At 42.4% G+C, this 25,958-nt stretch overlaps 2 protein-coding genes and 1 long non-coding RNA gene across 6 annotated transcripts in view; all 3 read left to right on the top strand.

Annotated features, from left to right (window-relative positions):
* Window position 1: 1 nt before the first annotated feature.
* LOC139544982 (uncharacterized) lies at window positions 2-1,070 on the top strand. The gene is made up of 3 exons (XR_011668977.1): window positions 2-569; window positions 657-833; window positions 924-1,070. It is a non-coding gene; the product is annotated as an uncharacterized lncRNA (long non-coding RNA).
* Window positions 1,071-1,239: 169 nt separating this feature from the next.
* LOC139544974 (putative nuclease HARBI1) lies at window positions 1,240-3,645 on the top strand. The gene is made up of 7 exons (XM_071352231.1): window positions 1,240-1,396; window positions 1,465-1,638; window positions 1,718-1,753; window positions 1,852-2,406; window positions 2,476-2,591; window positions 2,688-2,799; window positions 2,894-3,645. The coding sequence occupies exons 4-7, from the start codon at window positions 1,935-1,937 to the stop codon at window positions 3,262-3,264; spliced, it is 1,071 nt and encodes a 356-aa protein (XP_071208332.1). The 5' UTR covers window positions 1,240-1,396; window positions 1,465-1,638; window positions 1,718-1,753; window positions 1,852-1,934; the 3' UTR covers window positions 3,265-3,645.
* A 1,592-nt stretch (window positions 3,646-5,237) lies between these two features.
* slc39a14 (solute carrier family 39 member 14) overlaps window positions 5,238-25,958 on the top strand; it is a 44,394-nt gene continuing 23,673 nt past the window's right edge. Inside the window, exons 1-5 of one of the 4 annotated variants that reach the window (XM_071352246.1) lie at window positions 5,240-5,474; window positions 16,551-16,777; window positions 19,725-20,093; window positions 20,930-21,245; window positions 23,927-24,104. In XM_071352246.1, coding sequence (XP_071208347.1) covers window positions 20,958-21,245; window positions 23,927-24,104 — 466 coding nt within the window. In that variant the 5' untranslated portion in view covers window positions 5,240-5,474; window positions 16,551-16,777; window positions 19,725-20,093; window positions 20,930-20,957. Of the gene's footprint in view, window positions 5,479-16,550; window positions 16,778-19,724; window positions 20,094-20,929; window positions 21,246-23,926; window positions 24,105-25,958 lie in introns of all 4 variants that reach the window. The other 3 variants (XM_071352247.1, XM_071352244.1, XM_071352245.1) reach the window with 3 other exon arrangements.

The following is a 25,958-nucleotide window of genomic DNA, read 5'->3' as shown; positions in this document are numbered from 1 at the left end:
GGCTCACTCAAATAGACCCCGCCACAGATCACAGATTAACTGATTTACCATGGCAACTAGAGCCGCGTACTTTTCCCCGTCGGAAGCACAAATCCTCATGGAGGCATACGAGGAGGTAAAAGATATAATTAAGAAGAAAGGCAACACCGCCACAGTGATAAAGCAAAGAGAAAAAGCGTGGCAAAGTATTGCAGACCGCCTGAATGCGTAAGTAGTGCACAATTACACACTCACCGCTCCGCTGAAACATCACAATTACAATTCAAATATTTAATTCACATCTCCAAAAATGCAGTTGTACTGTAATTATGAAACGGTTAAATTTTTTATTGAAATGCACTGCAGATATGAGTGAAATTGTGTAAAGTAACTCCATCACACTGTATAAAGCTATGATAAATTTTTTGATATTTTTACTGAAAACAAGACAAAAATACCAAGTAATTTTTTGCAGTGTGACTCCATTAAATGTGTGTGTGTGTGTGTGTGTGTGTGTAGATTAAACATGAACGGGCCAAAACGGACATGGCAGCAGGTCAAAATCAAATACAAGAACATTCTGCAGAATGGTATGGTCCCTGACTAATATTTAACAAAGCACAAGCATATATTGTACCCAGAAGGTGCCTGCTCACACATTGTCTGTACTGTTTTAGCAGTGAAAAAGAATACCCACAGACAAGGCACGGGTGGTGGGTCACCAAAGGCTGACCTTACCCCAGCAGAGGACATGGCCTTGGAGCTAAATAAAGGCAGGCCCGTCTTAGAGGGGATCCCTGGGGGGAAAGAGACGAGCATAGGTTCCTCCCAAGATGCCACCCGCTTCATTCAAGGTATGTCCTTCCATCTCTACATGGGATACAACCACATTCATATTGAATCAATTTGGACTGTCTGACTTTGGTTTACCTATTGCCTTGCAGTGTCTGGCAGCACTGTGTTCCTGTTAGAGCCACCAGCACAAGCACCAGACGATGCTGATCCAGTGAGTACTCCATCAAAGGCATACTGTAGGCCTGGCATGTCTTGTCTACTAGCTTCAATATGAATCCGATTAAATGTGATAGGGTGAAGGCCCCACCATTGTAGAGTAAATAGTACTTTCACAGTCTTAACATGATACCTCATGCCTTCTGGAATCCAGAGAGATGGTCTCCTCCTCATCATCGTCTCCATCATGTGCTGTTGCTGCTGCACTAGCAGCAACAGCACATGATGGAGACGATGATGAGGGGAGACCATCTCTCTGGATTCCAGAAGGCATGAGGTATCATGTTAAGACTGTGAAAGTACTATTTACTCTACAATGGTGAGGAGTCCTCATCAAAATCAAAAAATCAAATTTCTTTTACAGGACCCAGATGCTATACAGTGGGAAAACCAGCCTGGCAACATAGTGCGTATTAATAAAAGGACACCACATCCTGCCAAATTCCAGCTGCGCTAATTGTATTGTGTTCACAGAGCTCACAAGCTATCAGAAAGTTGTATGGCAACCACCTCCGGCGCCAAATAGAACTGGCAGACATAGACATTCAGTACAAGAAGAAAAAGATGGAAAATCTTGCACTGGAGTCCGAAATAAAAAAGAGGACAATTAGGAAACTGGACCTTGAAATAAAAAAACTTGAGAGGGAGGTGAGATATGCCTTCAATGTACACTGTATGCTAACTGTAACACAAATGTATTAATCATTATCTTTCTTTCCTCCCCCAGCTCCAAGAAGATGACACAGCTCAAAATAAAAATTAGGTATATTCTCGTAAAGTCAAGTGAGCCATGACATATGAGCTCTTATTGTGAGCACACAGGACGGTGGCATCTTTCTAAGTTTTTTTTTATTTTCCCAGCAATCAGTACAACCAAGTCATCGTTATAAGGCATCGCCCTCTTTTGCCCACCCCCCCAGCACCAGGTGTGGCCACTAGCCTATATGAAGGCCCAAAATTGTGTGTTCCTTTCTGCTCTGACAATGGCATGCCCATTCGTGCGAGATGTGGTGGATGAAGAAGCACTTGTGCTGAGGAGAGCCTTCAGGCGAGAAAGGGTCTTCAGGGACCGGTTGGACCCACTGGCCTTCCCTGATGACCATCTATATGAAAGATACAGGTTTTCTGCAGATGGCATCAGGTATCTATGCAGACTACTGGGTCCCAGGATTAAGCACCGCACTGCACGGAGCCATGCACTGAGTGTGGAGCAAATGGTTTGTGTGGCCTTGCGCTTTTTTGCTAGTGGAGCCTTCCTGTACTCAGTGGGGGATGCAGAACAGCTGAACAAGGCCACAATTTGCCGCACAATAAGGAGTGTGTGTCTGGCTATCAAAGCATTAGCAGATGTCTTCATCTCCTTCCCTGGCCACAGAAGACTCTGTGACATCAAAGAGGAGTTCTATAGGATTGCAGGTAAGAGGATCTACAAATTACAGGACAACTGTTAACACATAGTAGGATACTCATTACTTTGTATGACAGGTTTCCCCAATGTCATTGGTGCAGTGGACTGCACACACATAAGGATAAAAGCCCCCTCAGGTGCCCATGAGGCCGATTTTGTGAATAGGAAATCCTTTCACAGCATTAATGTTCAGGTGAACATAACTTTTTGATATTGTCCATTGACGAACACTCTGCATTGCCAGTGATGTGCATTGATTGGTGTAATATTCCTCATCTTATGATTTCAGATGGTCTGCAATGCTGACTGTGTGATCAGCAATGTTGTGGCAAAATGGCCTGGCTCAGTCCATGACTCCAGAATCTTTCGGGCCTCTGAAATCTATCAGTGCCTATCACAAGGTAAGCCACACAACCCCTATTTATAACCATCATGGCTGTGTCAAGAATATCACTGTGTTTATGAGGTAGTAATGATGAGATTTTGTGTTGACAGGTGAATTCTCTGGTGTGTTGCTGGGAGACAGGGGGTATGGCTGCCAGCCTTTTCTCCTGACACCTTTCACAGACCCCCAGGAAGCACAGCAGGCCTACAACCATGCCCATGCCAGGACCAGGGCCAGAGTTGAAATGACCTTTGGCCTCCTGAAGGCACGCTTTCACTGCCTTCACAAATTAAGGGTCAGCCCTGTTAGGGCATGTGATATTACAGTGGCTTGTGCTGTCCTCCACAATGTGGCCTGCCTGAGGAAGGAGAGGGCCCCCAGAGTGCCACCAGCCATGGACTGGGACAATCCGGCAATCTTCCCTGATGACGACAGTGGTCGGCTGCTGAGGGACCAATATGTGTTGAATTATTTTAGTTAGTATGTGTGCTTTCAATTTTGGTTAAATATGTCCTGCGGTGGCAGAGGAATTTGGGTTTTTTTGGGTTCGTTTTTTGACGAATTTGGCCTCTTATGATGTTTGTGCGGTATACTGTGTGTAATACAAGGCTGCAGGGAGGCTACTGCATCCATTCATTTGTCTGTTCAGTTGATGTGTATGGATTTGTCCTGCATTTATTTTAGTGTGCAGACATGCAGGGTGTGTTATATACAGACCTTTGAATGTGTATGTATCATTTTGTATAATATGCTTGGATTCTGTGCTTTCCATCTTGTAGAGTCACTGTGACTTCAGTTTCGAAAGGAGCTGATGGTTTACCTGCTTTGTTTTGTCCTTATTCAATAAAGGAACATAATGTTACACATTGTGTTTTTATATTCATATGGAATGTGTATTTGTTTATATGACAGAGTACTAGGGCCACACTGAAGAAAAAGGATAAAGTCATACATTTATGAGGCTGGTTCTTTCTGCAGAAAAGCTACATATTGTTTTGATACTTATGACAATGTGATACTTAATATTCTGGCACAACAGCATGTCTTTGTTTATGAAACCATACTGAAGTATAATTTCACGAAATGCCCCACATCTGTCATTTTAACAACTGTCCTCCTTTAAAACAACTGGTTACAATATTATGACTTGTGTTTTTTTCCCCTCTGTGGCCCTAATATTCTATCATTTTATATATAGCCTTATAGTCTATGGGAAACTGTAAATTATCTAATGATAGCAACATCATCTAAAAATCATTTTTTATCCAAAATCATTGAAATTAATGATCACAAACGTTTAAATAATAACAGTGGGTCTAGTTATATGTGATAACAATGTATAGTGAGCAGTGAAATAACTATTGGTTTCCATTTGTGGTGACTGCTGACTGACATTAGGGATGAGATTAAATAGATCCTGGAATTTAGCCTGGTCTGGAGCAGGCTAGCTCCACAGAATAAATCTCCATGGTAATTTATACCATAACATATCCTCCTGCCCCCTATCCATCTTTAGTGCAACCGGATTACGGATCAATTGAGCCAGGATCACCAAGATATCCTGGCTTAATCCCTTATCCTAGTTTTGTGCAACAGGCCCCTGGTTGTGGTTATTTGGTTTGTTTGTGTTGGCACCCTTCAACACCCCTACTTATCACATGTATACACGCAACCACTCACCTACACTACTGACTACACACACACCATTGTTAATTGTATTTACTTTACCTTAGTTAATAAATGTAGTTTGTTATTCCTTATCTCCATGTGGTCTCCCTTTTGTTACGGGTTTTGAGCCGGTTCGTGACTATACCCTGCACAGCCTATACCCTGCACAGCCTATACACTACACAGCCTATACACAATTATTTGAATAATGTAATGGATATTTTGTGCACAAAGGTGATGACTAAAGTGTCTTATTAGGAATTTTCTAATCTGATTTCTCTGTGGCCGTGTATGGAAATTTAACGTCAGTTAAACTGCAGTACTGAAACAAAACTGTAGGAGCAGTCGAACCCGTGCTTCAAGACCGGAACCATGGCCCAAGTCAATGGTACCTAACTATTACCCATTAATTAGTGTCCCCTGGGACCCACTGACCAAATTGGGTCCTATCCTGTGATAAGTATTGTGTGGCATATCTGTTATATCCGCTTGAAGGCGCTAAATCCTAAGAAAATACTGGTTAACGACATTCATGAATGGAATGTCATCATCAACATATCATGCCAGAAAACTCTTCAGTAGCTTTATCAATGCAAAGCCTGCTAACAAGTCCTCATGTCTATTATGCCCTAATCAGAATAGTACCTGAAAATCATAGTTTAATTACAATATCAATTTTGACCATTTTAGAGGGGAGGAACGAGAGCTCAAACATAAACACATTGAGTCCGATTGAAACCGGTCCAAAATGTAATGCGCCGTAAGGGGCGGTCTTTTAACTGTCGACGTCACTGATCGACCGCTTGTCACTGCTTCTCATACAGCGAATGGGCCGAGAAATAAGATCATATCTGGTCCAGCGTTATCTTTGGCATGGGAGAGGGAGATCAGTAGCCTTTGTTGCATCTGTGATGCATTGAAAAGGCGCCCTCTTTATGGACGATTGATTGCAATATATGCAAAGTAAGGAAGACATCACACGTGCGGGAGTTAGTTAGCTAGCTAGCTGATCTTCCCCAGCGGGTAGGTGAGCATGCATCACATCATCCAATGATGCTTCTTGGTCTTTCGTCGTAGCTTGCTAGCTAGTCCACGAATATACACTTTAGCTGACTATTATCAATGTTAACATATAGGCTTTGCTAAATGTGGGTCTCATTGTGAATGGGCTAGCTGACAAAGCTAGCTAACAAAGCTAGCTAGCTAACGTTAGCTGCTAGCTCAATAATGGACTAAATGAGCATAACGTTACTCCTTATGAAGGGTCTTACATGTTCTGTTTAGACGCGAAATGGCTTTGGCAGCCAAAACGGCCAAATACTCAATTTAAACGTGAATCAATTCACAATTGCGGTACAGTTCAAGAAACATAAAGCCATCTATCTATCTTACTTTCATATGACATCAAAATAATTGCGCGTATGCGAAATGTACACTTACTGTACACTGTTTTGCCCAGTGTTAAAGGAGCTACTGTAAATGTAATAAGTATGCATTGTAATTCCTTAAAATGTATTTAATATGTCTACAGTAATAGCGGAATAATTGTTACAACAATACCCCCCCCAAAAAATAAATATTTATTTATTGGGGCATTTTTATTGATTAACAAAACAAAGACCTGCTCTTGTTGTTAAATTGACTGGGCCTGAGCTGCACGCTAACTGATTGTTGTTACATGCAGTGAGTGGCACAATCAGTTATTGTTTACATATTGTGCAATGCTTCTAGAAATTTAAAATACAAGCGACAGAACCTAAGGCTGCTGCAAAAAATCGGGTAAACCTCACCACCTACCATCAAAAGGACCAACAGAATGTACAGGGCATTCGGAAAGTATTCAGACCCCTTTACTTTTTCCACATTTTGTTACGTTACAGCCTTATTCAAAAATGTATTACATCGTTTTTTCCACCTCATCAATCTACACACAATACCCCATAATGACACAGCAAAAACAGTTTTTTAGAAATGTTAGCGAATGTATTAGACATTAGACATTTTAAAAACTCATGACATTTACATAAGTATTCAGACCCGTACTTTGTTGAAGAACCTTTGGCAGCAATTACAGGAGTGGCTTCGGGACAAATCTCTGAATGTCCTTGAGTTGCTCAGCCGGAGCCTGGACTTGAACCCGATCGAAGATCTTTGGAGAGACCTGAAAATACCTGTGCAGCGACACTCCCCATCCAACCTGACAGACCGTGAGAGGCTCTGTTGAGAAGAATGGGAGAAACTCCCCACATAAAGATGTGCCTAGCTTGTAGCGTCATAGCCTAGAAGACTCTAGGCTGTAATTGCTGCCAAAGGTGCGAAAACAAAGTACTGAGTAAAGTGTCTGAATACTTATGTAAATGTGATATTTCACTTTTTGCTAACATTTCAAAAAATATATTTTATTTTTATTTATTGGTGTTGTGTGTAGATTGAGGGGGGGGGGAAACGACAATTTAATACATTTTAGAATACGGCTGTAATGTAACAATGTAGAAAAAGTCAAGGTGACTGAATACTTTCCAAATGCACTGTGCAACCGCGTGTAAATATTTTATTCAACATTCTGGGTTGTAGAGACTATTGTGGTATTTTTTTTTAAGGCAGATTTATTTCAGACTGAATATCCATGGGGTAACCATGGTAACAGTCTGATGTTTAGGCAAGGAACACCGCTGTCTTTCATCTGTTGTCCATAAACAAGCACTGTAAAACATGGCTGTGTGGGGGACCCTAACCCTATAGGCAGGGCTCCCCAAATCCACAGATTAGGGTCTAATTAACTTTTCAATTTACTGATTTCCTTATATGAACTGTAACTCAGTAAAATTGTTCAAATTGCTGCTTGTTGCGTTTTTTTTTTTTCTTCCCCCATTATAGAATCAGGTGTGTTATGTTTGGAGAGAGCCAATCCTAAAAGTAGGGGTGTGTCCTGGCTAAATTCCCAATCTCGCCCTCATACCATCATGGCCACCTAATCATCCCCAGCTTGGCTCATTCATCCCCTCTCCTCTCCCATGTAACTATTCAACAGGTCGTTGCTGTCAGATGAGAATGTGTTCTCAGCCCAGTTACCTGGTAAAATAAGGCTTAAATAAAGAATGTATAATACTGGGCAGGTCTCTTGGTAGCTGTCACTCAAATGCAAGGGGCTGGAGCTCATTGGCTACAATCTGAATTTCTTGGGGGCTGGCCCATGTGGGGTGAAATGTAGGGGAAAAGACACGGAGCAGCGTCCGTACAAGTTGCTTTCAAATGAGGAATTTTGTGTGTAATTTAGCTTAAACTGTAATTATGCTCATAGATTATGCATGTACAGTACCTTCAGAAAGTATTCACACCCCTTGACTTTATCCACATTTTGTTGTGTTACAAGGTGGGATTAAAATGCATTCAATTTTATAACTTTTTTGTCAACGATCTACACTATACTGTAATGTCAAAGTTTTAAAAACAAAAATCTAACATTAGTGTTAGCACGTTATTCTTTAAACAAATCCTCTAGCTCTGTCAAGTTGTTTGTTGATCATGTCTAGACAGCCATTTTCAAGTCTTGCCATATATTTTAAAGCAGATTTCAGTCAAAACTGTAACTAGGCGACTCAGGAACATTCAATGTCGTCTTGGTAAGCTACAGTGTAGATTTGGCCTTGTGTTTTAGGTTATTGACCTGCTGAAAGGTGAATTTGTCTCCCAGTATTTTCCTCTAGCATTTTACCTGTGCTTAGCTCTATTCTGTTTCTTTTTATCCTGAAAAACTCCCTAGTCCTTGCCGATGACAAGCATACCCATTATAGATGCAGCCACCATCATGCTTGAATATATGAAGTGGTACTCAGTGATGTGGTGCTGGATTTTTCTCGAACATAACGCTTTTTATTCAGGACATTAAGTACATTTCTTTGCCACATTTTTTTGCAGTTTTACTTTAGTTCCTTATTGCGAAGAGGATGCATGTTTTGGAATATCTGTATTCTGTACAGGCTTCCTCCTTTTCACTCTGTAGATCCATCCTCAGTTTTCTCCTATCACAGCCATCAAACTTTAACTGTTTTAAAGTCACCATTGGCTTCATGGTGAAATCCCTGAGCAGTTTCCTTCCTCTTCGGCAACTGAGTTAGGAAGGACGCCTGTGTCTTCGCACTGAATGGGTGTATTGATTCATCATGCAAAGTGTAATTTATAATTTCACCACGCTCAAAGGGGCATTCAATGACTGCTTTAAAAAAAAAAAATGTAAACCCATCTACCGTTAGGCACCTATCTACCAACCTCCCTGGTCTTTGTGATTGAGACTGTTTGAAAGTCACTGCTCAACTGAGGGACCAAAGATAATTGTATGTGTGGTGTACAGAGATGAGGTAGTCATTCAAAAACCATTTTAAACACTATTATTGAGTCCATGCAACGTATTATGTTACTTGTCAACCGATAAGTCTAAGACCTGTCTAAGCCGGGGGAGGGGGGGTTCCACTAAGCTACATGGATTTTTTAAAAGAAGGTCATACCAAGGATCATTTTGCTATTGGATATTAAATTTTTAGACTGCTTGAAGTATCAAAAAATATATATAATTTTTTTTAATTAACATTTATTTGGCCTTACTGCTATTAGCCATACAAACACATTGAATAACATATTTATTACATGGCACAACAGTCCTAAAATAAACATTTAAGGAAGTTTATTCTGAACTGTCTATCCTTTATCTGAGAGATCAGAAAATATATATTATTTTTTTGTTGTATTTATCCTCCTATTTTTGGCACTAAACAGTCATACACTGAACACAAATATAAACGCAACATGTGAAGTGTTGGTCCCATGTTTCTTGAGCTGAAATAAAAGATCCCAGAAATGTTCCATACGAACAAAAAGCTTATTTCTCTCAAATGTTGTCCACAAATGTGTTTACATCCCTGTTAGTGAGAAGTTCTCCTTTGCCAAGATGCACCTGACAGGTGTGGCATATCAAGAAGCTGATTTTAAACAGCATGATCATTAAACAGGTGCACTTTTGTACTGGGGACAAAAAGTTTCACAACACAATGCCACAGATTCCAGTTTTGATGGAGCATGCAATTGGTATGCTGACTGCAGGAATGTTCAGCAGAGTTGTTGCCAGAAAATGGGATGTTAATTTCTCTACCATAAGCCGCCTCCAACGCCGTTTTAGAGAATTTGGCAGTACGTTCAACTGGCCTCACAACCGCAGACCACGCAGACCAGCCCAGGACCTCCAATACAGGTTTCTAAACCTGCAGGATCGTCTTGAGACCAGCCACCCGGAAAGCTGGTGAAATTGAGGAGTATTTCTGTCTGTAATAAAGCCCTTCTGTGGGGAAAAACTCATTCTGATTGGCTGGGCCTGACTCCCCAGTGGGATGGCCTGGCTCCCACGTGGGTGGGCCTATGCCCACCCATGGCTGTGCCACTGCCCAGTCATGTGAAATCCATAGAGTAAGGGCCTAATGAATTAATTTAAATTGACAAATGTCCTTAATTGAACTGTAACTCAGTAAAATCGTTACTGCAATTATCACATGTTGCTTTTACATTTTTGTTCAGTATACTTCCATGATTTTTTTTCCCGACTTGTACAGGGGGACCTTCAATAAGTCTTGAGGCCTGTGGGCGTCCCAGAGAAAAACACTGACATCGTGAGAGTCTCAGCTTTCCATAGAGGGTTCATAATAGTTTTTAGGGTAAACCGTTCAGACGCTACAGACGACTTTGTGAGAAGACAGATTTTCGTGATGTCTTATGGTCTGACACACCTCTCTACGTCACCTTTCACTGCAGATGTTGAAGTTTTACATCGGTGGATGGAGACACATCCAATTCAACACATCTCTTAACTTAAACTGAGGTTTAAATTTGACAAGTTTATATTTATATCGACTTTAAGGGTTTAACCACATTTTTGCTCCTGAAGTTATTTATGCTTGACATAACAAAGGGGTTGAATACTTATTGACTAAAGACATTTCAGCTTTTCATTTGTTAAAATGTATATAAACATAATTCCACTTTGTCATGTGTGTAGGCCATTGACAAAATCTCAATAAAATCCTTTTTAAATTCGTGCACAACAAAATGTAGAGAACGTATCAGGGGGTGAATACTTTAAGGCACTGTATGTACTACACATGGACACATCCAGCCCAAAGCGGGATGTTTTAAAAAATACTTTCTTAGTCGCCAAAGTACCGCAGTATGTCTAACAAAACCTCCCCGGCCAGAAGATACTATCATAATCCTCAACTAACCTTGTACCACGCACATTGACTCGGTACCCCCTGTATGTAGCCTCGTTATAGTTATTTAATTGTTATTTTTTTTACTTTGTTTAGTAAATATTTTCTTAACCAACAATGCAGTTCAAGAAATAGAGTTAAGGGCTTGTAAGTAAGCATTTGACTGTACGGTTGTATTCGGTGCATGTGACAAATAACATCTGATTTAATCAATAGGCACTGAAGGTTGTTAGCAGCTAGTTAACCCATACATAGACACTAACTATCATACTGGTTGGGTGTCGACTCTCCAGCTATGAACTGGAGGTGCTGCATCAACCTCTACGTATCTCAAGCTAGTTAGCTATAAATATATGTAACCAGCTAGCTAGCTTTACTATCTACTAGTTAACGTTAGTTGTTCTTTAATCCCCTAACTAATCTGGATTAGTCTAGCCCGGTTAACATTAGCTAAATTAGCTAGTATCTGGGGGGGTGGCTTCCTGCCATCCAGGACCTCTGGATTTCCAAAGACTCCAGCAACCCCCTTTTTTTCTTAGCATGGTGCTACTCGCTGTTTATTATCTATGCATAGTCACTTTACCCCTACCTGCATGTACATATTACCTCAACTAACCTGTACCCCTTCTACTCTGCCTTGTCGTTGTTATTTTATTATTACTCATTTATTTTACTTTAGCTCATTTAGTAAATATTTTCTCAACTCTTATTTTTCTTTAAAACTGCATTGTTGGTAAAGGGCTTGTAAGTAAGCATTTCACTGTTCGGTCTACACCTGTTGTATTCGACGCATGTGACAAATAAAATTGGATTGGTTTTGATCTGACCTGTTTGATCAAGGATGAGGGAATGCACTTGACGTCTATCTACAACTAAAGAGGGTTGATTGCCGCTATCTCTGTCATTCATTAAACCACTTTGCGCTCTTCAATAGCTATTGTTTCAATGTGACGAAATCAAATCCAACTTTATTTGTCAAATGTGCCGAATACAACAAGTGTAGACTTTACCGTGAAATGCTTACTTACAAGCCCTTAACCAACAGTGCAGTTCAAGAAGAGTTAAGGATATAGTTACCAAGTAGACTAAAATAAGAAGTAACACAATAAGAATAACAATAACGAGACTATATACAGGGGGCACCGTTACAGAGCCACTGAGCGGGGGTACAGGTTAGTTGAGGTAATTTCTATATGTAGGTGGGGGTGAAGTGTCTATGCATAGATAATAAACAGTGAGTAGTATCAGTGTACAAAAGGGGGGGGTTCAATGTAAATTGTACGACGGCAATTTTATTAATTGTTCAGCGGTCTTATGGCTTGGGGGTAGAAGCTGTTGAGGAGCCTTTTGGTCCTAGACTTGGTGCTCCGGTACCGCTTGCCGTGCGGTTGCAGAGAAAACTCTATAACTTGGGTGACTAGAGTCTCTGACAATTTTATGGGCTTTCATCTGACGCTGCCTATTATATAGGTCCAGGATGGCAGGAAGCTTGACCCCAGTGATGTACTGGGCCGTTTGCACTACCCTCTGTAGTGCCTTATGGTCAGATGCCGAGCAGTTGCCATACCAGGCAGGGATGCCAGGATGCTCTCGATGGTGCAGCTGTAGAACCTTTTGAGGATCTGGGGATCAATGGCAAATCTTTTCAGTCTCCTGAGGGGGGAAAATGTTTTGTCGTGCCCTCTTCACGACTGTCTTGGTATGTTTGGACCATGATAGTTCGTTGGTGATGTGTACACCAAGGAACTTGAAACGCTCGACCCTCACTCTCCACTACAGCCCCGTCGATGTTAATGGGGGCCTGTTCAGCCTGCCTTTTCCTGTAGTCCACAATCAGCTCCTTTGTCTTGCTCACATTGAGGGAGAGGTTGTTGTCCTGGCACCACACTGCCAGTTCTCTGACCACCTCCCTATAGGCCGTCTCATCGTTGTTGGTGATCAGGCCTACCACTGTTGTGTCGTCAGCAAACTTAATGATGGTGTTGGAGTCGTGTTTGGCCACGCAGTCGTGGGTGAACAAGGAATACAGGAGGGGACTAAGTACACACCCCTGAGGGGCCCCAGTATTAAGGACCAGTGTGGCAGACGTGTTGTTGCCTACTCTTACGACCTTGGGGCGGCCCGTCAGGAAGTCCAGGATCCAGTTGCAGAGGGAGGTGTTTAGTCCTAGAGTCCTTAGCTTAGTGATGAGCTTCGTGAGCACTATGGTGTTGAACGCTGAGCTGTTGTCAATGAACAGCATTCTCACATAGGTGTTCCCTTTGTCAAGGTGAGAAAGGGCAGTGTGGAGTGCGATTGAGATTGTGTCATCTGTGGATCTGTTGTGGCGGTATGCGAATTGGAGTGGGTCTAGGGTGTCCGGGAGGGTGTTGTTGATGTTAGCCATGACCAGCCTTTCAAAGCACTTTATGGCTACCGACGTGAGTGCCACAGGGCGGATATCATTTAGTCAGGTTACCTTCACTTCCTTGGGCACAGGGACTATGGTAGTCTGCTTGAAACGTAGGTATTACAGATTTGGTCAGGGAGAGGTTGAAAATGTCAGTGAAGACACTTGACAGTTGGTCCACGCATGCTTTGAGTACACGTCCTGGTAATCCGTCTGGCCCCGCGGCTTTGTGAATGTTGACCTGTTTTAAAGGTTTTGTTCACATCGGCTACCGAGAGCATAATCACACAGTCATCCAGAACAGCTGGTGCTCTTGTGCATGCTTCAGTGTTGCATGCTTCGATGCGAGCATAAAAGGCATTTAGCTCATCTGGTAGGCATGTGTCACTGGGCAGCTCACGTCTGGGTATCCCTTTTTGTAGTCCGTAATAGTTTTCAAGCCCTGCCACATCTGACGAGCGTCAGAGCCGGTGTAGTAAGATTCAATCTTAATCCTGTATTGACGCTTTGCTTGTTTGATTGTTCGTCTGAGGGCATAGCGGGATTTCTTATAAACGTCCGGATTAGTCTCCCGCTCCTTGAAAGCGGCAGCTCTAGACACAAATGTTGCCTGTTATCCATGGCTTCTGGTTGGGATATGTACGTACAGTCACTCTGGGGACAATGTCGTTGATGCACTTATTGATGAAGCCGATGACTGGGGTGGTGTACTCCTCAATGCCATTGGATGAATCCCGGAACATATTTCAGTCTGTGCTAGCAAAGCTAGTCCTGTAGTGTAGCGTCCGCGTCATCTGACCACTTCCGTATTGAGCGAGTCACTAGTGCTTCCTGCTTTAGTTTTTAGGTGTAAGCAGGAATCAGGAGGATAGAATTATGGTCAGATTTGCCAAATGGAGGGCGGGCGGGGGAGAGATTTGTTTGCATAAAGGTGGTCTAGGATTTTATTTATTTTCCTGGTTGCACATGTGACATGCTGGTAAAGATTTGGTAAAACTGATTTAAGTTTTCCTGCATTAAAGTCCCGGCCACTAGGAGCGTCGCTTCAGGGTGAGCATTTTCTTTGCTAATGGCCTTATAGAGTTGGTTGAGTGCGGTCTAAGTGCCAGCATCGGTCTGTGGTGGTAAATAGACGGCTACGAATAATATAGATGAGAACTCTCTTGGTAGATAATGTTGTCAACAGCTTATCATAAGGTACTCTACTTCAGGCGAGCAATACCTCAAGACTTTAATATTAGACATTGCGCACAAGCTGTTATTGACAACTAGACACACACCCCCACCCCTTATCTTACCAGAGGTACATGGAAAATCCCGCTAGCTCTATATTGTCCGGTTCGTCGTTCAGACACGTCTCGGTGAAACATAAAATTTTACAGTTTTTGATGTCCCGTTGGTAGGTAATAATCTTAATTGTAGGTTATCAATTTTATTTTCCAATAATCAAATCAAATGAGTCACATGTGCCGAATACAACCTTACAGTGAAATGCTTACTTACGAGCACCTAACCGACAGTGCAGTTAAAAAAAAAAGAGATAAAATTAACAATTCTATTAATAGATGGGTTAGTATTCTAGCCTATTCTTTCTCATTTTCTGTCACTCCTGCCAGCTCTCAGCCTCGTACTCATTCTGAGGTGTGTGTGTGTGTGTGTGTGTTTTCTCTGAGTTTCCCTGATCTATTAAATGCTTTGTCATCTAATGACAATGTCAGTGTTGGTTAATAACATCACCTGTCCTGAGATTTTACTGAACTCTATAATTAAGTTCTCACAGAATGTTAGGGTTGTGTTGTGGGCTTTCTCCCCCATCTCCCCTCTACATAGTTTACACCCCCTCCCACCCCCTCCCCCCATCTCCCCCTACACTATAAGATACTCTTGTCAGTCAAAACCTCTTGAAGAAGACTCAAAGTGCAACCTGTTTCTGAGGTGAAAGCTTCAGCTTTTATCAAAGTTTTTTTTTTTCTGACGAGAAAAGATCTTCTAAAGCTGGCAAGTTAACTTTTTGATTTTCAACCTGTTACATAGTTTGTTCCTTATTAGGCTATGTGGAGTTCGGGGGGAATTGTGATTTGTCGGATACAGAATATTACAAAGGTTTCTAAAGTAGGCTGAGAACTCTGGTTAAGTGTGTTGCTGGCGGTGTATCGTGTGTCTAGCCTACGTCTTCAGGATAGTGCTGTTTTCAGCAGATTTTGTGGCAACTTTATGAACACATCGTAAACAGACTTTAAATGTTCCGTCACTATTCTTTTTTATTTTTTTCCCCCAATCGTCAAATTGCTTTGATGAACTTTCCGCTGAGTGTTATGGAGGCCAGGCGGCAACTTGTTACAGTAGCTGAATGTGGGTTGTCTGTGCCAGGCTGACTTCACAGTTGAGAGAAGCTGCGACGTGTTCAGTCAAAAGTAGCGCCTTCATAATGATTGACTTTCTCTCATAAATATATGGTTTATGCAATGGCGTATCGCCTTTTATGGCACAACTTATTGCCGATTTTTTAGAGAAAGTAATCTGTGTGCGTATTGCATGCGTAAACGCCAAGCTCATTTAAGTTACTTGTAGTGTCTTAACTGTAACTCCGTCTCACTTCCTTCCATTGTCTCCCCTCCTAGATGTCCTGTCTGTGTGTTGTGATAGCCTACATTGACTAACCTCTAGCAGACTTGGGGCAGTGTGGTGTCAGGCAGACGGTGATGAAAGACAACACCAGTCTTTTTTTTGAGGTTATTATAGTAATAGTGCACTGAGTTTCCTGCTGATTGTCTTCCACTTTCCCTGAGTTCTATCATGAGTTTCCTGCTGACTCTGCAGAGGAAGGTCATTAAACCTGGTCCCAGAGCTGTTTGTGCAGTCGCAGGCTAGTTAAAGGTCCAATGCAGCAGTTTTTTCTTATTATCTCAATATCAAATCATTACTGGCTAACAAGAACCTTACTGTGATTTGTTTTAAATTAAAATGGTAAAAAAATAAACAAATATCTTCTCAGCTCTTTTACGATCAAAAATCATTTTCAGGATGATAAAGTTTTCAGTTTGAACTTGAAACGACTAAAACCAGATATAAAGTATGTCGAAAATAGAGCTGTATATTTATAAATAATATCATCTTTGAGAACTAACAACCACAAGATTAAAAAAAAAATATTCTAAAATGTCCTTTCATGACACCCACATTGATTTTGTTCTAGTGTTTAAGTCACTCAGAGGGCTTATGCTATGGCAAAATGTGTAGAAATGCAGGAAATAACATTTTAAAACAGCAACATGTTTTTTGTAGCGGCCAAGAGGAGGGACCTCTAAAATGTTAGGTCAGAGACTGTGCCACGCTAACTTTACCACCGCTGCTGGGGGGGGAGGAATCATTGGGGCAACACTGTTCTGATAGCACTGCTGATTGTACTGTTATGTAATCGATGAAGAACTCACTCGCTCTTTCACTCTTTGACAGATCAGGACTCGTATCCGCAAAGCATCTGTGTAGGAGTGCTGATCTAGGATCTGTCCATAAATCCATATCATCTGATTCCTTATGATCTAAAAGGCAAAACTGATCGTAGATCAGTACTCCTGAGACACTTTTTGGATTAGGGCCCAGGTTGCGATGTGGGAACAGTGATGGGGCACTGGTGACCTCGTCTCCAGGCTAGCCTATTTACTACAGCATATCAAGAGCCGGTACGTGGATGTGACTACTGCCTGGTTTCATCCATGTAGCCTATTGGTTCCCCGTCTCTTCTGTCTCCATCCATGTAGCCTATTGGTTCCCCCGTCTCTTCTGTCTCCATCCATGTAGCCTATTGGTTCCCCCGTCTCTTCTGTCTCCATCCATGTAGCCTATTGGTTCCCCCGTCTCTTCTGTCTCCATCCATGTAGCCTATTGGTTCCCCGTCTCTTCTGTCTCCATCCATGTAGCCTATTGGTTCTCCCGTCTCTTCTGTCTCCATCCATGTAGCCTATTGGTTCCCCGTCTCTTCTGTCTCCATCCATGTAGCCTATTGGTTCCCCGTCTCTTCTGTCTCCATCCATGTAGCCTATTGGTTCCCCGTCTCTTCTGTCTCCATCCATGTAGCCTATTGGTTCTCCGTCTCTTCTGTCTCCATCCATGTCAAGTACTGTATGTTCCTGTAATAACCTAAATATGTGTGATCTTTTACGTCATAGTCCCCAAACCCTAGTTTTGTTATGCAGCAGTATAGCCGACACACAGGTCAGAGACCAGGGTCCTGGCAGGGAGTCAGGTTGGCTGGTATTGACTAGAGCAGACTGACTGATCCTACCACCTTATCTATATGTGGTCTAAATATAACCTCTGGAGACATGCCTGGACATTATAAACCTCTTCACTACTATTACTTTACCTTGTCATCCTGAGAACTCTGAGTCAGCCCTGCACAGTATTATGGGTATTTTTATCCATTCAGGACCACAGTATTTTAAAGGTCCAGTGCAACTGTTTTTTTGATCTCTATCACATCGTTTCTGGGTAACAATTGAAGTACCTTACTGTGATTTTTGTTTTCAATTAAATGGTCAAAAAGGAAGAGAAATATCTTCTTAGCAGAGAGGAATTTCTCGAGCAAGAATTTTGCTAGGACTGTCTGAGTGATCTGACTTGGGAAGGGGAAAACTGAAAACGATCTGTTATTGGCAGAGAAGTTTTCTTCTTGGTCAAACTAATTTACCGCCTGGTGATGTCAGGCCAAAACTCCATCTCACCAAAACAGGCTGATATTTCAGGCGATTTTACACTAAAAAGGCAATAAATATATATATATATTTTACAATTTCACAGTATAATTCCAATCTCATAGTTTAGAAATATACACCGAGTGTACAAAACATTAGGAACACTCTTTTTATGACAGACTGACCAGACTAATTATTTGTTTACAGGAATGGGAAAAATGTCCTTTCTATTTTATTCAACTGAGTTCAGTTATATTCTTCTTACTGTAAAATCCTATAATATAAAATAATGGCACAGGATTTATAAGCGTATCTGGTCAGCTAAATGAACAAGCCTACAGCCAAGGTCACAGAGCATAGCCAGATAACATGCAGTAGGCAAACTCATAATCTGTTCATAATCTTCTAAAAAGCCTTTTCTTCATATCATAGTGTTTCTTTAGACCTGACTAAAATATATCATGGATTCATTTTTTTATTTTTATGTATTCGTTCCAAAGGCATCGGAGGCTTGTATACAGCTGGAGACCGTGAGATGCTAAACGGGTTTATGTTAATAAACAGTCAAATACAGTGAGACCAGCAGTCTTCTACATGACAATAACCGTCTGACAAAATGTCATGACAGAAACAGCTCTAGGTGCAACTCAATAGTGGGAAGGTGTTCCTAATGTTTTGTCCACTCAGTGTATATAAAACCCAGGAGAATCACATTTTCGACTGCACTGGGCCTTTTTTTAATGTTTATACTCAGCAGTTCCTGCTTAATCTTTTGGATGTGTTTAAACTTCTACATCTCGTTCTAACCTGATGATTTAGTAGTCTGGGTTGTGTTCCACATGCTCCACACCTCGCTAGACAGAGTCTGGAGGTTTTGCCATGAAACATTGAGCCCCAGTAGCTTGGTTTTACTCTGGCGGACTTCACTCCATGGTGAAGGAAGGTGAAGTTCATTATAGACAGAGAGAAGACCTCAATTGACACATTTGCTGTGAGTTGTCATTGACAAACAAAGAAAGACATGCAACTACAGAGGACAGACGTAGCTACAAGGTGGGCGTTTCATGATTTTAATTTTTGAAGTATTGACCTTGAGCAAATCGATGTAGTCGGAGCTAGAGTCCACAAAGCCTGGTCTCTGCTGGCTCTTTACCTCTCTCTGCCCCTCCGTGGCTCTTTACCTCTCTCTGCCCTCCGTGGCCCTTCACCTCTCTCTGCCCCTCCGTGGCTCTTTACCTCTCTCTGCCCCTCCGTGGCTCTATCTCTCTCTGCCCCTCCGTGGCTCTTTACCTCTCTCTGCCCCTCCGTGGCTCTTTATCTCTCTCTGCCCCTCCGTGGCTCTTTATCTCTCTCTGCCCCTCCGTGGCTCTTTACCTCTCTCTGCCCCTCCGTGGCTCTTTACCTCTCTCTGCCCTCCGTGGCTCTTTATCTCTCTCTGCCCCTCCGTGGCTCTTTACCTCTCTCTGCCCTTTCCAATTCTGTGTGTCATACAAGGACAGGTCACACTGAGCCTCTTCCCAGCAGACACACAGAGAAACAAACCGAGAGAGAGGGAGAGAGAACAAGGGCAAGAGAGAGACTGTACACGCCAAGTCCTGCTATGGGACAGTATACTGTTGACCCCTGAACCAGACTGGCTTTCAAAAAACTATCTGTATATCCCAGGCCACATACACATTCTAAACTGTTTTTTATCTTCAAACTAAACCGGAATCGACAAGGAATGTCAGTGGAAGTGACTGGAGTTCTTAGACTGGTGTGGGTTTGTGGCATCTGCTTGGTTTCCCAATGTCTGAACTGACTGCTACAGTCTAGTGTGCGGCAAGTGGGTATACAAGTTGTGTTTCCATGGTGGCTGGCTGCTACACTGAGGTTTTGTTTGTACTTTTCCCTTTTAGCTCTAAGTTTTAAACTCATATTTTTCTCTCTCCCACAGTTGACTGCCCTGCTCTTTCTATCTCTTCACTCTACTACCCAAGCCCGACGGAAGACCTAAGAGCTCTACTCTGTACCGAGGGCTCTACTCTGCTCTACTCTGTACCGAGGGCTCTACTCTGTACCGAGGGCTCTACATAAGAGCTCTACTCTGTACCGAGGGCTCTACTCTGTACCGAGGGCTCTACTCTGTACCGAGGGCTCTACATAAGAGCTCTACTCTGTACCGAGGGCTCTACTCTGTACCGAGGGCTCTACTCTGTACCGAGGGCTCTACATAAGAGCTCTACTCTGTACCGAGGGCTCTACTCTGTACCGAGGGCTCTACATAAAAGCTCTAAGCCCCGTCACACTACTCCGGTTGGAAGAGGTAAGTCTTTCATACTGCAAGGCAATGAATAGAAACTTTGTTCTGAACCGTTTACTTTGTGTTTATTTAACCTCCCTCCCTCATCTCACTTAGTCAACTGCAATGATGTAATATGGATTATTGATGTCTGGACTGTTGACTGAATTGGTCCTCTGTGTGTGTGTATTAGACTCTGGACTGTTGACTGAATTGGTCCTCTGTGTGTGTGTGTTAGACTCTGGATTGTTGACTGAATTGGTCCTCTGTGTGTGTGTATTAGACTCTGGACTGTTGACTGAATTGGTCCTCTGTGTGTGTGTGTTAGACTCTGGATTGTTGACTGAATTGGTCCTCTGTGTGTGTGTGTTAGACTCTGGATTGTTGACTGAATTGGTCCTCTGTGTTTGTGTGTTAGACTCTGGACTGTTGACTGAATTTGTCCTCTGATGCATAACTGTGTGTCATTGTAGCTACCCCATCTTCCTGTCATGGAATGGCTACTGTTATTATGTGAGATCAGGGTGTAATTGTGTTTGGGCTCGGGTTGCTGGGGATCGGGTTTTCCCTGCTCTCTCCTCTGTTCATTGTACCAGGTGTAAGACAATGAAACGTGGTGTGTGTGGCTGGCTGCACAAAAAGGTTTGAAAACCAGTCACTGTGTTGGCCTACTGACCCCCTCTGTGACCTTTATGACCTCTCCTCTCCCCAGCCAGAATCCACTGTGTTGGCCTACTAACTAAGCCACCTTGGCTCTCCCATCTCCTCAGCCAGACCTACCTACCAATCCACCTCAGTGACCTCTCCTCAGCAAGCCAGAACTACTAACTAACCCATTTTGCTCTCTTCCTGTTCCCCAGCCGTAACCCAGCCAGTGGAGGGGTCATCATGACTCAGAGTCCCGTCCATGGCTGCTCAGTCTGTGTGGCCCAGCTGACAGTCTTCCTCTCCCTTGCCCTGCTGTTGTGTCCCCTGGGGAGAGCGCTCGGCGAAGACCAGGCTTCTCCGGCCCAGGTGCTGCAGGGCCTGTTGGAGCGATATGGGGACAATGCCACCATCTCTGTCCCCCAGCTCCGCTCTTTGCTGGCACGACTCGGTGCACCTGGCCTGGGAGACAACGGCACCGCTGCAGAGGCGACAGCTCCACCGGCGCCGCCCAGAGTCAACCTGTCCAAAGTAAATCGATTTATATTGACTGATACTAAGCATTAGGAGCCGCTCTCTCCTTGCATTTCCTTCCTTTCAGACCCCTTCCCTGAGATCTGTCCCACACAAACTTTAATGTTTGTCTTTTCAAAACATTTGTAACGAATCATATTGATTTATTGCTGTTCATGTCAAAACAAAGGAAGTGACATCCCTATATCCAGTCTGTCTCTGGGGTTGTGGAGAGGGGGGGTTGAATGGGGCATCCCCCCCTTGTTTTGGATGTTCTGGTCCCCCCGGATAATTTTTTACGTAGAAGGACTGAGAATCTCAGTTTTGGTGACTCTTTCTAAGTGGACATTCTACTCCAAAATGAATGAAAATAAATTATGCTGACACCATCTCAAATATAATTTCCAACTTCAGAAATGAGCCCAATAACATGTTGGTACAATTATTTGTTAATTATTTTTAACATATTGGACCATGCATTCAGCCTATGTATGCATGGTCTATATTTTCAGGTATGCTACTAGCAATAATCATTATCAACCCAACTGATGCAGCATATTTGCTATAAATAAATACGCTATAAATAAAATGATTACCCTATTGGGCCAATCATTAGCCAGATTCCAAAATGTGATCTTGTAACTAGTTACATTTTCTTCATATTACAGTGCTTCTTTAGACCTGACTAAAATAAATCATGTATTTATTGTGATGGTGTATATTAAATTGATTTATTATTACTTTTTTAAATGTAGATGTTCCAAAGGCGTGCATCAGCGGCTTGTAATACAGTGTAAATGACTACAACGGAAACAATGAGATGGGTTAGGGTTACTAGGCTTAATGCCATGTAGGACGCTTTGCATTCTTACTAGGCTTAATACCATGTAGGACGCTTTGCATTCCAACTAGGCTTAATGCCATGTAGGACGCTTTGCATTCTCACTAGGCTTAATGCCATGTAGGACGCTTTGCATTCTAACTAGGCTTAATGCCACGTAGGACGCTTTGCATTCTAACTAGGCTTAATGCCATGTAGGACGCTTTGCATTCTAACTAGGCTTAATGCCATGTAGGACGCTTTGCATTCTAACTAGGCTTAATGCCATGTAGGACGCTTTGCATTCTAACTAGGCTTAATGCCATGTAGGACGCTTTGCATTCTAACTAGGCTTAATGTCATGTAGGACGCTTTGCATTCTAACTAGGCTTAATGTCATGTAGGACGCTTTGCATTCTAACTAGGCTTAATACCATGTAGGACGCTTTGCATTCTAACTAGGCTTAATACCATGTAGGACGCTTTGCATTCTAACTAGGCTTAATACCATGTAGGACGCTTTGCATTCTAACTAGGCTTAATGTCATGTAGGACGCTTTGCATTCTAACTAGGCTTAATACCATGTAGGACGCTTTGCATTCTAACTAGGCTTAATACCATGTAGGACGCTTTGCATTCTAACTAGGCTTAATGTCATGTAGGACGCTTTGCATTCTAACTAGGCTTAATGTCATGTAGGACGCTTTGCATTCTAACTAGGCTTAATACCATGTAGGACGCTTTGCATTCTAACTAGGCTTAATGTCATGTAGGACGCTTTGCATTCTAACTAGGCTTAATACCATGTAGGACGCTTTGCATTCTAACTAGGCTTAATACCATGTAGGACGCTTTGCATTCTCACTAGGCTTAATGCCATGTAGGACGCTTTGCATTCTAACTAGGCTTAATACCATGTAGGACGCTTTGCATTCTAACTAGGCTTAATGTCATGTAGGACGCTTTGCATTCTAACTAGGCTTAATACCATGTAGGACGCTTTGCATTCTAACTAGGCTTAATGCCATGTAGGACGCTTTGCATTCTAACTAGGCTTAATACCATGTAGGACGCTTTGCATTCTAACTAGGCTTAATGCCATGTAGGACGCTTTGCATTCTAACTAGGCTTAATACCATGTAGGACGCTTTGCATTCTAACTAGGCTTAATACCATGTAGGACGCTTTGCATTCTAACTAGGCTTAATGTCATGTAGGACGCTTTGCATTCTAACTAGGCTTAATACCATGTAGGACGCTTTGCATTCTAACTAGGCTTAATACCATGTAGGACGCTTTGCATTCTAACTAGGCTTAATGTCATGTAGGACGCTTTGCATTACTACTAGGCTTAATACCATGTAGGACGCTTTGCATTACTACTAGGCTTAATACCATGTAGGACGCTTTGCATTCTTACTAGGCTTAATACCATGTAGGACGCTTTGCATTACTACTAGGCTTAATACCATGTAGGACGCTTTGCATTAATACTAGGCTTAATGCCACGTAGGACGCTTTGCATTAATACTAGGCTTAATGCCACGTAGGCTTGACTCACTAGGCGCTACCGTGTTGATTTGAGAGCAGAGGGATAAGTTAACACAGAGTTGTCTTCTCTTCATGTTAGAGGTGTGTTTCATGGCCATGTGTCCCTGAGCTAAGGGAATGACTGTTCACTTTTTTTGTCCAGAGTTTGTGTGCTCAGGCATGGAACCGTCCAGTTCCATCATATCTATATGGATAAGTTAATCTCACTTTAGTTTTCCATGAAGGGAAAACAGCATGTCCTTTATCAGATAGGAAGTGATTGGGGTTTCTTTTTGTGGTCAGTGTGTGTGTGTGTGTGTGTGACGGCTTGCCTGTTTCCCTCCACAGTGCTTACCTGGAGACACGCTGGCAGTTTACAGTATGAACGAGCAGTCTCGTCTGGATGGGCGTGGCCTACAGGAGCTCTGCCCCACCATGCTTCAGCAATTGGACTCGGGCGCCTGTGGGGTGGAGAAAAAGGAGGAGCTTATCATAGACCCGCCTTCCAAACCCACTGCTGCTGAGGGTGAGCCTGTCAACTCCTATTGTCTTTCGTAATACATTTGCAGTGTTTCCCCTACGGTAAAAAGGGGGGCGGGCGTGGCAGTGGACGTAGCCAATGGTTGAGACCGTCCTATAATTTTTTTTTATATATATATAAAAATAAACATTTATAAAGCTAGTTTCCTGCCATTACACCTATTTTGCCATGGTTTATGCCGTGTTGTGATGCTGTCTGACTCAAGCATATCAAAATCAATGGGGGACCCATGTAATGACATTTTGGGAATTTTAGATTCTCCCGACTAGTTTTTATATAGGTAAAGATGATCTCATAAAGAATGTATACGTCCATTATCTTTTCTACATACTTTATATACGTGTTTTATACATATTATTTTGTTGTTGTTTGATGTACCGGTACTTCAGTTCCAGTATACTGCTGACTGTTCACGTTCTGTTTTAAAGGCAGTTAAGTCACTAGATGACACAACCAGGGCAATCATTTTCCACTGAACTGTCTTATGTTAAACTTTCTCCAAGAAGTTTTCATTAGAACAATTACAATTCCCTCTTCTCTAGAAATCTGTTGTGGGTTAGATTTGGTCTGCAGTATGAAGTTCAGAGGAAGGTTCACAAATTAAAAGGCAGTTGGTTATGTTTCTCCTCGTCTTGTACTTCCTGGTCCACTTTAGCACAGAACAGCCATTATTAGAAGGCCACTGTCAGCGGATACTAGATACAGAATCCTCTTAGCAGGTACAGATGATACGTAAAGGCACCTCCATCTTGGATCGATCTGGCTCACACTGCCCACAGCTTCTCAGCCTGCTGACATCAGAGGTGGGCAGGCCATGTAACTGGATATCCTTGTTATTACTCTGGAAGCCATTTTAGTATCTGGTTCTAATCTAGGGGATTGTGTTGTGAATGTATGTAGGCTGCAGCCTAGGCTTTCGTACAGGCGCTTTTAGGGTATAGTTTAGTTTTATTACGTATAAATTGGCAGTGTTTAACATGCAAACAAGAACAGTAGCTACTAGCTAGTTCTCATCAGAGCCCAGTCTAAGTTGACCCTGGTGTAGCTGGTGGGTATAAAAAGACTGTTAATGACAGGCTTTGAGAATGTAGTAAACTAGTGTGATCGTCCCACTGGGGCGCTCCACCTAGAATTACAGTACATAGAAAGGACATTCTAACTCGCTGTGGAAAGTCATGAGGATGTTAGAACTGTGTCAGGTACTACCTATTCTGTTTCTGTGGTCTAACAGCACTTGTGGTGTGTTTAGAAACCAAACTCAAGAATGTTGATATGCCTTGCCCTCCCATCTCGATACCAGCTAACAGTTCTAGTTGCAATTTGCAATTATTCTAACACATGAACTGACAATGCTGGAGAAGAGCTCTGTACTGTGATTGTGTTGGTGATTTATCTGGATGTTGTTCAAGAAGATGTTTTAAAAACCTCTCACTCTTTATGCTATTTGTCCCTTTCTGTGTCCTAATTTCTGTCAAGAGAGGCATTGATACAGGATGTGTTTTGGCCAGAGATACATTTTCACTCATCTTCCACTAATGTCTAGAGCACTCTCCCCAGTGTCGTCCTGGGTTCAAATAGTATTTGAAATCTATTGTGTTTGCTTAAGCCAAACCTGGAGTGGTAGATGGCATTGTTTACACTTTTGAAACGATTCCATTGGCCCTATTGCGCCAGGCAAACTCAATCACAGCTAAAGTATATTTTAAAGATTTCGAATACTATTTGAACCCAGGTCTGGGACAGGGTATTTGGCCAGCTGTGACTCGGGCTGAGGTGCTACTAGCTGCTGCTGTTGGGATGCTGCAGTGGGGGCAGAGTGACGTCGGTTCAATATGTCCT

The sequence above is a fragment of the Salvelinus alpinus genome, chromosome 19 (assembly GCF_045679555.1).
Source record: "Salvelinus alpinus chromosome 19, SLU_Salpinus.1, whole genome shotgun sequence".
In the NCBI taxonomy this organism is placed as follows: domain Eukaryota; kingdom Metazoa; phylum Chordata; class Actinopteri; order Salmoniformes; family Salmonidae; genus Salvelinus; species Salvelinus alpinus.
This window is presented reverse-complemented; position numbering and strand designations above follow the sequence as displayed.